Raw genomic sequence first — 18,436 nt, forward strand, 5'->3', positions numbered from 1 at the left:
AGCAGTGACAAAATCTAGAGATGGGAATAGGACTAGCAAAGGCAAAAAGGCAGAGAGACACTAGAAGCATCTTAGGTAAATACTCTGACTCAAGGACCAGAAGACTGGAATATCTCTCTATATACCAATGGCAAGAAAAAGTTTCTAGAATATAAAAGATATTCAATGAAGATTAAGTTGAAATGATTCCTAATACTAACCTTGTGGCTCTGAATATTGTCTCCATTCAAGTTTTCTCAATTTTAAAGTAGGAATAATTTCTGTGGTTTTGACTATTTTCATAAATTTATTAACATTTGATACAAAAGAACTTATTAGAATATGAAAATGATATTTTCAAGGGGATAAGACCATCCAGAGGGACTGAATACTGACATACTATATAGGACTAGATAGGAAAGGTGAGGCTGGATATAATGAATGGCTTTGGATGATAAACTATTTAGTCTGATAGGGCACCATTAATGAGTCAATGATATTTTTGTTTTTATATCTAATAATGCCTTCATTGAAATATAATTCAAGACCATAAAATCCATTCTTTTTTTGGGTGGCATGGGGAGCTACTGGGTGGTTTTTAGTATACTCATACACTAGTGCAAACATTGTCTCTATATCATTTTGAAACATTATTCTCACTGACATTTTAGCAACATGCTATTTTCAGGTAAGGGAGCAAAGGCAAGGAAACAGTAGCAACACCCTATTACAGCTTTCTAAACAATAGGTTATCAAGGTAATTTTGTAAGCAGAAATAAGATTTTGCAATGCTAAAAAAAATTGTTACCAACACTTGCGTTGTCTAGTACAGTGAATTCCAGTGGAAAACTGGGTTTAATAATAACTAATATATTTCAAGTTTAGAGAAGAGTAAAAGCCATTGATAGAAACAGATTAGATAGAATGGTAGCTTACTTGGACATAAGGGAGGAAGAAAGATATTGTTTGAAATTTTAGACATGCTGATCTCTGTATAAACCATGGTATAAATAATAAACAGGAACTATTCCACCAGAATGCTAGAAATAAACAAGTAAAAAGCTGAAGCTTGGATCGGGACCAGAAATAGAGATGTGGATTAATACTCTAAGACAGAGTTATAGGGAGAAGAGAATATCAAGGACTGAGGAAATAATCAATCAAGGATGACCTGAGAGATAGAAGTAAAAAGGTGGCATACAAAAAACTGAATCATAACTTGGCATAACAGAAATACTGTGATACTTCCTGTTTTGTTTTGTTTTCCTTTTTTAAACTTCCTAGAAATCACTTCGTATCAGGAGAGTTTTCTCATTTCATTTTTGTAACTTTTTTATTCATGTATAAACTTACATAAGTACACAAAGAATTAAAACAACTAAACATACTAATTTAACTACCACCCAGATATTTTTAAACAATAAGGGTGCCAGGCACAGTGAAACAGGCCTGGAATCCCAGTGACTGGCAAGGCTAAGGCAGGAGGAGAGCCAGTTCAAGGCCAGCCCGGGCAACTTAGCAAGACTGTTTCTAAAAAAAAAAATTTAAAAAGAGGCTGGGAATATAGCTTAATGGTAGATCCTTTCTAGGTTCAATCCCCAGCACCAGGGGAAAAAAAAAATTAGGGCAATATAGAACCCCAGGCCCCTTCTTGTAAACTCCTCTCAATCACTACCTCCACCTCATCCACAAAGGTAACTATCAGAGTAATACCCTGACTTCCAACATTACTGATAGCTTTTCTGTTTTTAAATGCTATCTAAATGAAATTATATAGTGTACATTCATTATGTTTGGCTTTTTGCTTCAAGAGTATGTTTATGAGATTCATTTATGCTGTAATTCATTTTCATTTTTATATGGTATGCAAATAAGTATACCACAACTAACAAATTTCATTTTATCCTTGATGGACATTTGTGCTATTTCCAGGTTTTTACTATTAAAATGATATTGTTATAACCTGTGTTTCAATAAATATTTAGCATACTTCTCTTGTCTGTGTATCTTGGAGGGAAATTTCTGAGTTGCAGAATATGTATGTTGTCTCAGAGGACTGGTTACAGGACACCTCCTTCACATAACAAAATCCACATATGTTCATGTCCCTTATGTAAATGACCTAGCATTTAACTTCCACACACCCTCCTATATACTTTAAATCATCTTTAGATTACTTATAGTACCTAATATAATATAAATGTTATGGAAATAGTTGTTATACTGTATTGTTCAGAAAATAATGACAAGAAAAAAGTCCATACAAGTTCAGTTTAGACCTATTTTTTCAAGTATTTCTGATCCATTATTGGTTGAATCCACAGATTCAGAACCCATGTACATACAGAGGAGAAACTATATATTTTAACCCTCAGTAGAAAAGGTTGAACAGTTTTTAAAGCGTTGGTGTAACTGACATACCCACAGAGTTGTACAACAACTCTGACAGCTTCACATCCTTGCCTTCACTTGACAATGCCAATCTTTTTAATGTTAGCCATTCTAGCAGGAATGTACTGGCATTTTACTGTTGTTTTAATTAATCCTTCCTGATTGCTCATAAGATAGATCACCTTTTCATTTATTTATTGACTATTTTCTTTGTTAAGTATTTGTAAGAGCCCCCCCCCCACACACACACACACATACACATGCACATGAGTTACAAATATCTTCTTTTCACTTTATTCCAGTTGTCTTTTAAGGAACAAATTGCTTGATTTTTTTTTAACTGGGGATTGAACCCAGGGGTGTTTTACCACTAAGCTACATCCCCAGGGAAGGAGGTATTAAAATTCAAAGTCCAATTTTCTTCTTTTGAAATAAGTGTTTCAAGTTTACTCTTCACTGAGTAATATTTAAGTCAAATATTATTTAGATAATAAAACTAAGGCCCATTAAACCTGTTTACTTTCTAGGATTACCCAGTTGGTCAGTGGCAAAAGAGCACCTGAATCCCATTCTTCTGACCCCCAGGACAGAAGTGAAAGTATTATCAAGCAGCCAAAGGAAAAATTCATTTCTATAGCTACAGTAAACATGATTAACTTAGAATACTCACACTACCACAAAGCTAGCATCTACCATATGGCAGGGATACACACTCTCCATATTATCTCTAATTCTTATCATACTCCTCTCAATACTTTTTTTTTTTTTAACAGTTAAGGAAACTGGAAGTCATGATTTAAACAACTTATCTGAGATTACACAACTAGTAAATAATAGACCATAGTTGCAGCATTAAAAAAAAAATGCCTGGACATCTTTCACCTCATTGTATTACCTAGACTATACTTTAATGAAGAGTGAAAGTTAAAGAGAAACAGCTAATTTCAACTTCCAGCCTTACTTAAAATTTTGAGTGATGCCCCAATAAATGTTTTAAAGGAAAAAAATTAGAAATTATATTACATACAGATTTTATTTGGTAGACAATCTTTTCAATTTCTTATATTTGATCAAAAGGTTAATTTACAGAAAAAATAAAACAAAACTGCCCTTCAAGACAGTCTCCCTAGAACTCATCAAAGAGGAAATAATCTCATCCTAGGAGAAGTTTCAAGGCCTTAAAATCCTGGTCTTCATTTCCCCCAAGACACTAAATCAACCACAGGTAAGATTTTCTAAGGTAGTGATTTCTCAAAACATGGTCCGGGATTATCAGTATAAATTGGAATTGAATCAGGGATAGATAAAAATTCAAGGCCAATGTCGCGAAGCTCTGCCCTTGTGATTTCTTCTCATAGTCTCATAATTCCAGGTCTTACATTAAGTCTTTGAATCATTCTGAGTTGATTTTTATAAACTGTAAGAGATAAAAGGATCAATTTCATTTTGCATGTAGACATCCAGTTTCCCCAGCACCATTTATTGAAGAGACTGCCTTTTCCCCATTGTGTGTACTTGCCATCTTTGTTAAAAATTAGTTTGCTGGGCTGGGGATGTGGCTCAAGCCGTAGCACGCTCGCCTGACATGCATGCGGTCCGGGTTCGATCCTCAGCACCACATACAAACAAAGATGTTGTGTCCGCCAAAAACTAAAAAATAAATATTAAAATTCTCTCTCTCTCTCTCTCCTCTCTCACTCTCTCTCTTTAAAAAAAAAAATCAGTTTGCTATGGATGGGTGGACTAATTTGGGGGCTCCCTATTTGTTTCATTGGTCTATGTGTCTATTTTTATGCTAGTACCATATTATCTGGGTTACTATAGCTCTTTTTTAGTATATTTTGAAGTCAAACAGTGTAATGCCTCTAGCTTTGGCTTATTCAGACTCTTCTGTGGTTCCATGCAAATTTTAGGATTGTTTTCTCTACTTTTGTGAAGAATGTCATTAGCATTTTGACAGGGATTACTCTCAACCTGTAGACTGCTTTGAGTAATAAGAATAACAATATTATATTTTCTAATGCATAAATATCAATTTCTTTTCATTTTGTTGTGTCCTCTTCAATTTCTTCAATTATCAATGTTTTATGATTTGGGGTAAAACCTCAAAAGCATAGGCAGAAAAGCAAATAAAGACAGGAACATCAAATTAAAAAGCTTCAGCACACAAAGGAAACAACACAGCAGAGATAAACTACACAATGGAAAACTATCTTTACAAACTAGACATCTGATAGGAGGTTAACATCCAAAATACATAAAGAACTCAAAAAACTCAAAACAAAAGAACCAAACATCTCAATTAAAAGTGGACAAAAGAACTGAATAGACATTTCTCAAAGGATATACAAATGGCCAATAGATATATGAAAAAGTGCTCAGTATCAATAACCATTAGGGAAACAGTACAAATCAAAACTACAACAAAATGTCACTCCAATTATAATGACTATTAAAAAAAAAAAAGATAAGCATTGGCAAGGATATGGAGGGAAAAAATCCAAATTAGCATAGCCGTTACAGAAAACAGTATGGCATTTCCATTTAAAAAACTACAATCCTACAACTGTATATACACCCAAAGGAAATTAAATCAATACATCGAAAAAATACCTGCACTCCTATGTTTAGTGCAGCACTACTCACATTAGCCAAGATATGGAAGCAACTTCATAGGTGTCCATTGATGGATGAATGGATAAAGAAAATATAATGAATGTATATACAATAAAATACTGTTCAACCATTAAAAAAAATGATGTTATTTGTGGAAACATGGATGAACCAGGGGAACATTTTATCAAATGAAATAAACCAGGAATAAAAAGACAAATGCTGCATGATCTCACTCATATGTGGTATCTAAATAAAACCATTTTCATTGAAGTAGAGAGCACAATAATGGTTACTAGGGTGGGGACAGGGTAAGGTAGATGAGGAGAGATTAATCAATGGATACAATTACAATTATGAAGAATAAATTCTGGTGTTCTATTGCATAGTAGAGGGACTAGAATTAACAATAATGTATATTTCACAATAGCTAGAAGAGTGGATTTCCAATGTTCTCATTATAAAGAAAGGATAAATGTTTAGGGCAATGGATATGCTAATTATCCCAATTTGATCATTACAAAATGTATACATGTACTGAAACATCCATGCTATATGTAAAATTATTACATGTTCATGAATTTAAAAATTCAAGGTATACTGCACAAAGTAGAAATGAATTACCAGGAATGGAAAAGAAAGAGAAGCATTTTACCTAAGTAGCATTTCAGGACTGTCATCACTATTCATTAGTATTTAGAAGTCATTAGTATTCTATTTCTCATCACATACTCTCTTCAAAGCATCCAAACTTTTCTATGAAGATAATTCCTTCCTAATATAATTCTTAACTTCTAGATTCTAATATGTAGCACCAAAATCAAAATAATTGTTTCATTCAGAATTAGCTATTATTCCACTTTATCTAGACCTAAATCCTCTGCCTATATAATCTTCAAAAATATATAACAGCTGCACTTTTTTCTTTCCAAATATAATCTAGATTTTATTTCTAAATCATTGTATAGATAAAAATACTGATTATTTTTACTTTAAGCATCCCCTTAAAAACCTCCTGGTTTGGGGGAGAATCAAATTAGAACCAGAAATTAGCAAAGATCAAGTTGCACAGCAGGGAAATTGGATCCAGCACATTCCCTAATTTTAATATATAAACTTTTGATAAGATTTTAGAAGGTCCAAGATAAAAAGGTTTTAAAAATATGATAAAACATCCTAATTTTGCACATGTAGGAACTGAGGGCAAAGAGCTTATTATGTGAATTGCCCCAAATTACAAACTACGTTGGATTAAAACTCATCTTGTGACATCTTTTGTAGTTCCAGCAATAACAAGAGAACTGATGAAGCAGTCCATGAGCTCCAAATGAGATCACATTCCCAAATCTCAGAACTATACTAAGCAAGGGGCTGAGGATACAGCTCAGTGGGTAGAGTGCTTGCCTTGCATGCACAAGGCCCTGGGTTTGATCCCTAGCACCAAAAACCAAAACAAATAAATTAATATGTAAGCAAAAAATTCTGAAACCTTCCCCATCATATACACCATACCTCGCATGCACACTGACCAAGCACTGGGATATATATTCTTGTCACATGAACCCACACAGACACACATGCAGGCATGCAAACAGGCACAAACATGCCTGCACATAAAAGGACACATTTTCCTAATCTGTTCAGAATTTTTAAAAATGTTGACTCCAAATAGCAGTTTAACTATTAAACTATGGCAAAGAAAGATGCTGATAAAAAATATACATATACGTGTGTGTGTCACACACACACACACACATATAGACACAAAATCTCACATCTACCTATAATTACTTCTACACCTTTTGTCTTAAAGAATGTGTATAAATGTGATTACCAGAAAAGAAACTCATGCTTTTAAAAGTGCTGTTTACATTTGAAAATACAATTTAAGATGAAAAGTATGAATGAGTATTTAAATCTAGCAATTATGCTCTTTAATCCAGCATCTAAAATTTATCATGTACGCACATACTTTTCAAAATGCTTTACAGCCCCGATAGTCAATACAACAAACGTAAAAAATAAAAATCAGAGATTGCAACACATCACTATAAAAATACCTCTTACAATTTATTGATTACTAAATTTAATAGTGACCTTCCAACTAATAAGAGATCTTTACAGATTACCTATTTCTCCTCTCATTAAAGGAAGCAAGGCCATTTTATCTGGCAAGGCTGTCCTTTTTCCTAGAACTAAACTTTTAAAAGAATATATCATAAGATTCTTATATAAAGGATCCCAAACTATCTGAAAGCTAGTGGAAGTTGAACTATTCTTCACAAGATCTTTTATTCTGTGACAAAAGTCAAAGGAAGAATGTAACTAATGAGAAAATTTCCATCCATTCTTTTTTCTTCTATCCATTCAAAATATTTAATTTAATGCATTCATTTTAAAAAATAATTTTCCTCTATTTTTTTCTCCCTGTGTCTGCGGTGCTGTGTTGTTCCTACTATTCAAAAATTACAGAAAATCAATGAGTACTATTCTAAAATACAAGACTAACACTACAAATTCAAAAGTCAGATTTGAAAATCTCTGCCATCTCCCAAGTTAGAAAATAATACCCTCCTTATTCCAAGTCTGAATAGGCTTCTGAAATAGTCTGTTCATTAGCTTATGAAAGTTCTGAGAAAATTTTACCTAGGCACTTTACTTTTTTTTCTATCCAATCATAATGAACACTAATTTCATCTGTCATTCTTTCTCCCTAAACTGTTCTGCAGTCTATACAAGCAAACATTTTTATTTTCAGTCTTCCACATCATCACAATTATACTCGTTCAACCAGTATTTACTATACTACAGCCATATACCAAACACTGGGTTGGGTTCTGAGGAAACATAGGTGAAGAAAATAAATGTGGAACTTGCCCTTACAGAGGTTTGGTACATAGAGCAGCCCACTAAGAAAATGAATTGTGTAACAATATAATATTAGCTAATGCCACACTTTTTTTTTTCCTTTTTTGGTACCAGAAATTTAACCCAGGGGTACTTAACAACTGAGCCACATCCCCAGTCCTTTTTATTTTTATTTTTTTTTAAGACAGGGTCTCCTTAAAGTGCTTAGGGCCTCACTGAGATAGGCCTTGAATTTGTAATCCTCCTGCCTCAGCTTTCAGAGTCTCTGGAGTCACTGGCATGGCCACAATGCCCGGCTGGCATTATTTTAAATACTCATATTTTAATTGTCTTAAGCCTCACATTAATCCTGATGTGCATATTTTGTCGAGGGAAGGAAACTGAAGCACAGATATTAGGTAATCTGTCCAAGGTCATTACAGTGCTGGTTAAATAATAAATTATAAGCTTTATGAAAGAAACTAAAAGAAGAGAATTAGTGAGACAGGGATGCATGGTTATTCCTCTGGGAAGAGTTTCAATCATTATCAGAACACCAGTGGAAAGAACACATTTGGGAAATTCTGTAGGACTCTTCCAATGGATCTGTGAAGTCAAAACTACTTTTGTAATAATAAAACATATTCAACTTTTTCACTGTTTATACTGAGGTACAAAAGCAATGATGAGTAAAAGGCTGGCAGGTGAATGCAAATTAAATCTGGAGCTTCAAACTCTACCAGTCACTGCTATGCAACTACATTTGAGAAGTTCACTTAATGACATCCTTCATGAAGTAGTAAAAATTATTAATTTTTAAAAATCACAATCCTTTTGAGAACATGTTTTTTTAACCTTCTAAGTGATGAAATGTAAAGTATTCATATAACATTCCTACTATATACAAGCTATGTTCTCTCAAAAAAAAAAGTACCTAGACAATTGCCTGAGTTGCAAATTAAACATTTTTTTTCTTAATAAAGGAATAGGACTTTCACTTGAATGAAGGACAAACAACAGTTATTCAGATTAAAATATTTGCAAGACACATTCTTAGGAATGAATAAAGCAAACTTGTTACTTAAAAAAAAGACAAAAACAAAAGAAAAAAGAAGAAAGGAAGGAAGGGAAAGAAAGTCAAGTGTATGTGTTACCAAAGATAAACATTCAACTTTCAAGTGAAAATTAAAATTTTGGAAAACCATAATCCATTGTCAGAGTTGGAAAATTTCCCAACACTTAAAAGATTTTCCTGATGAGACTGAAGATATTAACAAATGTGATTTTTTTAAATATTGTATGAGATGTGCCAACGTTTGGAAGACCTGCAAAACTCAGTAAACCACTTCAAAATGATCCATGTGTGATGTTATAAAATCATGCCTGGGTAAAAGATCCACTCAAATTCTCAGTCAATTAAACAATATATGAAAAATTCATTTATATTGTTTCAGACACCACATTTAAGGAACCACCTCTTGTACACTTTTACTATCAAAAAAGAACATCAACAATTATCTGAAAAGGCTATGAAAACATCCCTTTCTCCTCCAAATATCAATCTCTCAAAGATCACATATTCTTCCTATAGTTTAAATAAAACAACATAGCAAAATAGATTGAATATAAAAAACAGACGTGAAAATCCAACAGTCTTCTATTAAAACAGACATTTAAAGTATTTGAAAGAATATAAACTGACATAACTTTCTTCACTAATTTAGTCTGGCTTTAGAAAATAGTTATTTTAAATTTAAAATGATATTAAAATGCAATGGCCTTGGCCTGGCATCATGGTGCATGCCTGTAATTCCTGTGACTCTGAAGGCTAAGGCAGAGGATCTCAAGTTCAAAAGCCAGTCTCAACAACTTAATGAAGCCCTAAGCAACCTAGGGAAGCCCTAAGCAATCTAGTGAGAACTTGTCTCAAAATAAAAAATAAAAAAGAGGTTGGGAATATGGCTCAGCAGTTAAGCACCCCTGGATTCAATCCCTGATACCAAAGTAAAAAAGAAAAAAAAAAGTAATGGGCTTATTATTGCTATTTTTAAATTATGTAATAAATATTTAAAGTTTCTCAGTTCTAATTTCTAACACAGCAATTACCAGTACATGTATCCCAAATTTTAAAAATGAGGTCCTCAAAATTTTATCATAAGCAGTCCTGAAATCAAAAACTTTGCCTATCTTATCTCAAAGATTCTGCAAGGAGACCTGTGTGGCTGGGTAATGTAGGTTAAAAGGAAAGAATGGTAAGATATGTCGCTGGAGGAATATTCAGAAATCAGACTGTGCAGAGCTTGCCAGTCATAATAATCAATCTGCACATTATTCAAAATGAAGTTTCTGTTTTAATGTCAAAGAACTCATTTGCTCCACAATCAAACTTAGAAGTAGGATGATAAGGAGATCAACCTACACAATATTTTAGAAATGTCACAAGAACATTAAACCCATACTCAATACCTTTATGACATTTTCAATCACATTTTCATTTTTTTAAATAGAAAACTGTGAAAAATTAATTCACACAACATAGTTTCATAAATTAAATATCAGGGGAATAAATGATTCAGCCATTAGACAGTATGGTGGGCATTGTGATAGCACAGATATAGATAGAAGCAACAAAACAGAAACCATCCAGCTCTCATGGAGTTTATATTACAAAAGGACTGCTCGTAATCTTTGAAGATACACTACAGAACACTAGCGTGGTTTTGACTAATTTATTCATACAAATAAACATTTACTGAGTGCACAATATTCAAAAGAATTTAAGAACAAATAAGAAATAAGAATTCTCCCCTGAAGAAGTTCAATATTAGAAAAAAAATACATTTCTAATTATGATGCAAAGTGTGGCAAACACTATTATAGAGGAGTCTTTATGCACCAGTTCAAAATGAGGCAAATGGAGGCAGTTAGAAAGATGACATTGAAAGAAGGTCTACTTATACATGGAGTGGTAAAGAAAAAAAGGTCTGGGATATGAAAACCTCTGTCAGGTAAATAAATACAAGGATGTAAATAGGTCAGAAAAGTTGATGTTTAATGTGAGTTGAGGTCCTAATTTTAAATTTTAAAAAGGGCCAAAGATCAATTCTGTAAGCTACTATAAACCAACTTATCATCCATACTCAAAGGAACGTACTTAATACTCCATGTAGTTTTGAAGCACTGCAGAGAAAAGAAAAAAAAAAAAAAAACAAATGGATTCACAAAGAGATAATGCTACCCATTAAGTCAGCTTTCACAAAGCATTTGACGGTTCAGATTATTTTACCTAAGACATGGTCCTCACCCTCAAAAAGCTTACATTCCGGAGGCTGAGAGATATGGCAACCACTAATTACAGTACAAGATAATAAATCTAATAGTACAAGTGAGTTCAAGGTGTCAGGACAGATTCTGCGTATAGAGAGCAGAGAAGAGGTGGGATGAGGAAAGCCTTCCAGAGATGGTGATGTGTAAACAGAGTCTTAAGAGATGAGTGGGCATCTAATACCGTGGACAGTGGGAGAGAAAAGGCATTATACATGAAAGTCGATACAAAAACAGAGGTGCCGTGAACAAGGAAGGCCTATTTAGAAAACTACAAATTGACTTTTCACTGAAACAAAAGCAGCTAAGAATGAGTGACAAGTGATAAAGACAGACAAATGAATACTGATCACCATGTTAAACAATTTGAATTTTAGGCAATAGATGGAGGTATAGAAAGAAGAGTGACAGATTTGTCCTTTTGACATGATCCACTAAAATGAATCATTTTAGAATACTCAGTCAACAAAGATATATGGTTTGGAGGGGCTAAATTAATAAACAATTAGGAGACTATGTTAGGAACATGTGAAAGAGGATAAGAATCTTAACTACGCATAATATCCTAAACTTATTACCTTTCCTACCAGACTGGCTCCTTCCCCTGGTTTCCTTACTTCAGTGAATGGAACTATATTGGTTTCCTAGGGCCATCATAACAAATCATTGCAAATTTGGTCACTTAAAATAACAAGGTTATTTTCTCACAGTTCAGGACACCAGAGGTTTGATATGAAGGTGTTGAAATATCCCATGATTCTCTCCTAGTTTTTGGTGGTTGTTAGTAATCCCAGTGATTCCTTAGTTTGTAGACATATCACTCCAATCTCCTTCCATTTTCATATAACCTTCTTCTCTATGTGTTCTCTTCTATCTCTTATCAGGACACTCTTTTTAGATTTAGGATCCATTCCAATCCACTATGATCTTATCTCCCCAAATTATATACCTATTTCTAAATAAGGTCACATTCTGAGGTTCTGGGTAGACATGAATTTTGGGGAGACACTTTTCAACCCACTACAGATATCTGACAAGATATTTCCCAAACAGAAACATGATGTCACCCTTAACCATTTCTCTTATCTTTTGTCTCTGTATAATGATCAACTTCTGTCCTTTCTACTTCATTAATTTACAATCTATCTCCTTTTCTTCATCCCCATGACCATCTTCATTTCAATAATATTGTTGTCTACATAACAACTCCTACTCCACATCCAAAAGCAAAAATGGGATCCTAATTAGAATAAATTATTCTCCATGTATGTATATGTCAAAACTCTACTGTCATGCATATCTAAAAAGAACAAAAAAGAAAAAAGAAGAAAACCGCCTTTGCTACAACATTAGAGGTACCCAAATATCACTCTCATTACTGTGCCTGTAGGGTAGATATTGCTGGAGAAAGTCACACCACAGGGCAGACTGCATACAGCATGAATTTAAGATAACTAGTCCCAGGTACGCACTTAATCCTACCTGGCAATCATTCTATCTCTCTGGCCAACTGGCTTTCTCACTCTTCCACAAGTATTCAAACCACTTCTATCATCCTCAAGCCTTTTCTCTCACCCAATTTCAGCAGCTGGCCTATTTCTATTTTATAGAAATAGGAGAAGGAAGGAAGGAAGGAAGGAAGGAAGGAAGGAAGGAAGGAAGGAAGGAAGGAAGGAAGGAAGGAAGGAGGGAGGGAAGAAAAGCTGGGCGGTGGCACATGCATGTAATCCCAGAAGTTTGAGAGGCTGAGGCAGGAGATGCACGTTCAAAGTCAGCCTCAGTTACTTAGCAAGGTCCTAAGCAACTCAGTGAGACCTATCTCAAAATATAAATAAATGAATGAATAAACAAGGGGATGGAAATGTGGCTCAGTGGTTAAGCACCCCTGGTTAAAAAAAGAGAGAGAGAGAGAAAGTGCCAACCCACAAAAATTCCCCACAACCTCATCATCTCTCCCTTTCCCTCTAATAACTGTCCTTCTTTCAATATAAGACTATTCTTTTTACTTGTACTTTCTATCTCCTCTTCACACAGAATCTTACTAATATTATCCTTTTTTCTATAATATTCAGTTTTTCTCTCAACTTGATGCTTCTTAGAAACATGTTCAAAATTATTTTTCATTTATAACCAAAATGAGATACCCTTCCCTTGAACACCACATTCTCCCTTCTAAGTTTTCTATGCAGACACACTCATTTTCTGCCTACTTTCTATCCACCTTCCTTGTCCCCCACCAGTAATAAATGTGTCTTTATACAGAAATTCATTTCCCAGGCTCTGTAGCCTCAGGACCCTTACTTAATCCCATTAGATGGGAATAACTATACTAAAAACCTATCTCATGGGATTGTTATGAGAATTAGATGAATCAATACACGTAAAAAATTCAGGACCAAATCTGGCCCATAGGCATTGACCAATAAGAGTTAGCAATATCATTATTGCCAATAATATCTCATATCCATCTACCTGGCAATCAGCTGCAAGACTGTCATGATGGAGTCACCCTGCATTCTCTCATCCCTCCATTTCAATCCATCTGGATTGTTGTTTTTTTACCTCTCAAGTCACTCTGGTGCTGAACACTTTCCTCCCTTGCCACTTCTTACACCACACTGTCACATGGATAATGATAAGAACCTCCTAAATAATTTTCTGCATTTATTTTTATTCTTCCAAACTTTCTCCATACCATAGCCAGAATGACCATCTGGTGACCATCTGGTTACCATCTAGTTTAAAACACTTTCCATTGTTATGAAAGTATCAATGTACTGCATAGCCTGTAAAACCACTTAAGATTTGGTCTGTACTTCCATGTTAAAACTATCTCATCTCTCACTTCTTTTGCCTAACACCTATCGAGCCTCTTTCTGATCTTTAAGTGCACTATACTCTTGTTCATTCTACTGCTTTCCACTTTGTAGCCCCTCTACTCCAATATGGAATGATATTCCTACTTCTCCAAGTCTAATTAATTCCTACTCATCTTTTACGTCTTAGCTTAATGGTAGCTTCCTCAGGGAGCCTTTCTTGACTCTCCAGAATCAGTTCTCATTTACTCCATGTATCTTTCATTACTCTTATGAAAGCTGCAATTTCTCATTTATGGTATTATTTCTCCAACAAATTCCCCCAATAAAATCCAAGCTTCACAACAGCAATGATTATATCTCTTTTTGTTTTCTATTTTATCCCAAGTGCCCAATAAACATGTGGCATGTAACTAGGTTGAATTAATATATACTGGATCAACATTAAACTTCAACTTCAAAGTTGCAAAATAGCCTATTCTAATAATGGACAGATTTAAAAGAGTACAAGGACAAGCATACCACCAGTTCATTATCTGTGTGGCTCTTGACCAAAGTTAAAAGATTCTCTATTGTTTAAAGTTAATCACTTAAAAATGATTCTAATTAAGCAATTACACAGGGAAAGGAAGAGGCAATAGAAGACCATTGTTTGGCTATTATTTTAAAGGAGTGAACAAGCAGAAAATTGTATTTCACAGCAGAGGTGAGTTTTTCTACAGTACTGGTTCAAGCCTCTGTTCTATTCCAACAAACCTTCTATGACTGCTGCCACTGCTACTACTATTACTGCTGCTACTACTACTACCACCACCACCCCAATCAGGGCCGATGACTCCAGCTCATCCATCACCAAGTGGCTCACAACAGAAAGAATTCTCAAGCAGGTGGGAAGTTTCAAAGATAGATAAGAATCTGAAATGGCACTCCTCTGGTATTCTCTGCCTTCCCCTTCCCTTTATTGATGTTTCTTCCCCAAAATAATTTATGGCAGGAAACAGTCATATGAAGGTAATTCGTATTTAATTTACAAATGTAACTTAAAGGCCCCTGTGCCCAGCAAAAGTGTTTTTCTAACTACCAAATTAAGAGTAGTGTTACCTAAACACATAAGTCTTGGGTAAGAAGAAGTGGTAATTGAGGAGGACACACAAGACCAATTTAAATGTTATATGTTACCCACACCCTGGAGGAATCTGTTTGGTAATATAAAACTATTTTATTATGACAACAAGGTTTAAAATATTAATCTCTAAAACCACAGAACTTGTGGTTCTACTGCTGCTACTACTACATTTATTACTACTAATACTACCACCACCACCACCCAAATCAGGGCCTGTGACTCCAGCTCAGCCATCACCAAGTGGCTCACAACAGAAGGAATTCTCAAGCAGGTAGGAAGTTTCAAAGACAGTAATCTGAAATGGCACTACCTATAGCACTGGCCTAAAATATCTTAATATCCATGTAATTATAACAATAAAACCAATTCAACTGCTTAATAAGAAATTAAGTAAGAAAGTAATCTCTTTTAAGATTTCAAGATCTCTGAAAATTAATAAGTTTATGGAGCAACTCTCAAAATTCTGTAGATAGTATATCCATAGGTCTATTTTGAAATGAATTACTGACAATGAGCCTTTCCACAGCAATTTATAAGTGATTCCATGAAAATTGTATAAGATGCTATATATGTAGAGGTTAACACCAAAGACAGATGAATCAGCTATAACTGAAAATACACACAAACAAAAAAATAATTAAATCTATATGTCTCCTCACCATTTTCTAAGATCTACCAGGGCTTTATGCCCATTGAAAAACCATGCTCACATTGTGATATGCTAGCATTTCTTATTTTGAGAAATGCTGCTACCACCTAAGCTAGGACATGGAATCAGAACATGCAATTATAATTTCTGAAAAAAGAACATGCCTAATTTATTATAACTCTGAATACTCAACTAAATATTTAAAGATTTTTTAAAAAAGGGATACTACCTCCTACTCATAGAACGAGACTTTCTTCAAAATTAGATTTTATAGCTGACATCAAAAACATGAGTTTATTTCCCTTAATTTACTTAAAAAATAAATTAGACTTTGTTTCTTTTTAAAAAAACTATTTATCCCCCATAGATACTCAAATCTGTAAATGACATGAAAGTTCTCATGTGGTTAAAAAAAAAGAAAAAACTACTCTTGATCTTTGTTCTTTAAAACTAAAGTATTATTTCTAGAAATCACCAAATGCAATTCAATATCTGATAAAATGACTACCTTCTAGAATTTATCACTAATTTATCACTACAAGAGACATATTAATTTACCCACAATAAGTGACTGCCTTCATATCAGCACTTTAGTTCCAACCTTTTCCAAAGGGATGGAAGAAATAAACAGTCCTCTCAGTGGAAAAGGCCACAAAATCAGGGCTAGGTAAATCTATGCTAATCAGTGGTTAATTATACATTTTTCACAGATACTAAAGAAGAACACTGACCACTATGCCAGGAGAGAATGTGTATCTGACATACATATTAATTTGGATACAATGGACATTCTCAATTAATTACAACTAGTAGAAATGATAATTTTTCTTAAGAAAGCCAATGCTCAAAGAGCTTTGCACAACACTGATTATCCCATTTTTATGTGCGTTAAAACGGAAAAATTCTCTTATTTAAATTGCCTAGTTGAAAAGCGCTCTTTATGTAATAATGTTAATTAATCATGATTACTAAATATTGTAATAATGCCCTAATTTAATTTTCTGCACAATGTGGTAGGATTTTTTGTTGTCTGTTTTGTAATCACCAATACTCCACCCACATTCACACCCAGAGACTAAAGCAAATTATCATTCTTTAAATACTCTCAAATATAAAGCCAGACTTCAGGAAATACAGTATGAGCACATAAGCCTCAATGTTAGAAGTTATTTGAATAATTACAAGGATCTCTGTAGATATCTGCTTGTCATTTAAGAACCAACTTTGGACGTCAACCAAGAAAGACAACGACACTATTCAATATATATTCCATTGAATTTTCCTAAAAGCTTTGATCAGGTCCCCCTAAATAGTTCATGCATGTCTCTGTGTGCAATCACACACGTTGATCTGGGATAGTTAAAAATGAAAATGATCAAGGGTCTGCTTGTCTAAAAATACACCAATCTGGTTTATCAATGTAAAAGCAAATCTGCAAAACTCAAATGTCAAATGGTGGGCTAAGGTATCATAGCAGAGAATCGGATACATTCCTTAAGGTAACACCAAAAGGGAGTCTAATCCTTCTCTCCTGGGAGAGATACTTAAGAAGGTGGATGACAGGACTCCGCGACACCCACACGTCGGTCACATCGTTTTCTCCCCCAACCTCACCTCACTCTTTCCTTCACACATATACACTCACTCTCCCATCACATTCGATGCCCAAGTGCCCCAGTGGGCAGTTTTCTAGGGTCGTTTCACTGGTGCGTTAAATGGGATCTAACGCCCCCCAGTAGCCTGGGATTGAATGCCATCGCTGCCAGCCCCCAGGACTCACCTCTAGCTTGTGATTGATTTGGGACACAGTCTGGGCTTTGTGGCAAAGCTGCGCGAAGCAGGAGCTCAAGCTGGTCATCTTCTGTCGCCCCTCATAAGTGATGTCCGCTTGGTCAGGATCGATCTCTCCCAGAAGCAGATCCACATCCACAAAGGCCTTGTCGAACTCCTTCTCCAGCACCTCCAGCCACCGGAACATGGATACTCCGCCGGGAGAGACCCCAACAGCGCAGGAGGCGCCCCCTGGGCCCCCTCCGGCTCCTGCCGGGCATGGGCCGCCCGCCGACATGGCGCCGTCTAAGGCCTCCCCAGACTGCTGCTGACCCTCGCCAGCCACACACCACGCGAGGGGAACTGCTGGGACTACCCGGACCCCAGCGCGCGAACACACGCTCCGTCAGTCCCTCCTTTCCTCTCGCGCCGCTAACGCCGGCAATGCAGTCCCACGGTGGCAGGAGCAGCGAGGACAGGGCAGCTGCGGCCGCACACGGAAGACTCGGGCCGTCCCACCTCCCGGCCCGCCCCCGCTGCGCATGCGTAGAGAAGAGCCGGGCGGGCGGAGACCGGAGGGACGAAGTGGGCGGGGCCGAGATGCGACCTTAGCCTATGACAGGATTCGGCCCGGGACCAGTCTGTCAGCGGCCATATTGACAACTGGCAAACCCTCGCTCGATTCCCAGAGAAACGGAGGCGCATGGTGTCTGCTTCCAACTTGGAAAGACCCGAAGGAGAGAACCGTGTCCACGTCGCAGAAACGAATGGCTTTCGCCAGTTTGACTTCACAGTGGGCGGGAGCGGTTCCAAAGCCTCCTGGGAAAGTTGCTGCAGTGGCGTCCAGGGGCAGAAAAGGGAGAACAGAGAAGGGCGGTGTGAGCATGCGCTGAGAGCCACGTTTTACCTTTTCCATTCCAG

General features: G+C 35.8%; 1 protein-coding gene across 2 annotated transcripts in view; it reads right to left on the reverse strand.

Moving 5' to 3' along the window:
• Positions 1-18,046, reverse strand: part of GOPC (golgi associated PDZ and coiled-coil motif containing) — a 40,374-nt gene extending 22,328 nt beyond the window's left edge. For both annotated transcript variants that reach the window (XM_081296649.1, XM_081296648.1), the window contains exon 1: positions 17,526-18,046. In XM_081296649.1, coding sequence (XP_081152775.1) covers positions 17,526-17,813 — 288 coding nt within the window. In that variant the 5' untranslated portion in view covers positions 17,814-18,046. The remainder of the gene's footprint in view (positions 1-17,525) is intronic.
• Positions 18,047-18,436: the final 390 nt, after the last annotated feature.

This window comes from Spermophilus citellus (assembly GCF_964194105.1).
Source record: "Spermophilus citellus genome assembly, chromosome: 5".
NCBI lineage: Eukaryota > Metazoa > Chordata > Mammalia > Rodentia > Sciuridae > Spermophilus > Spermophilus citellus.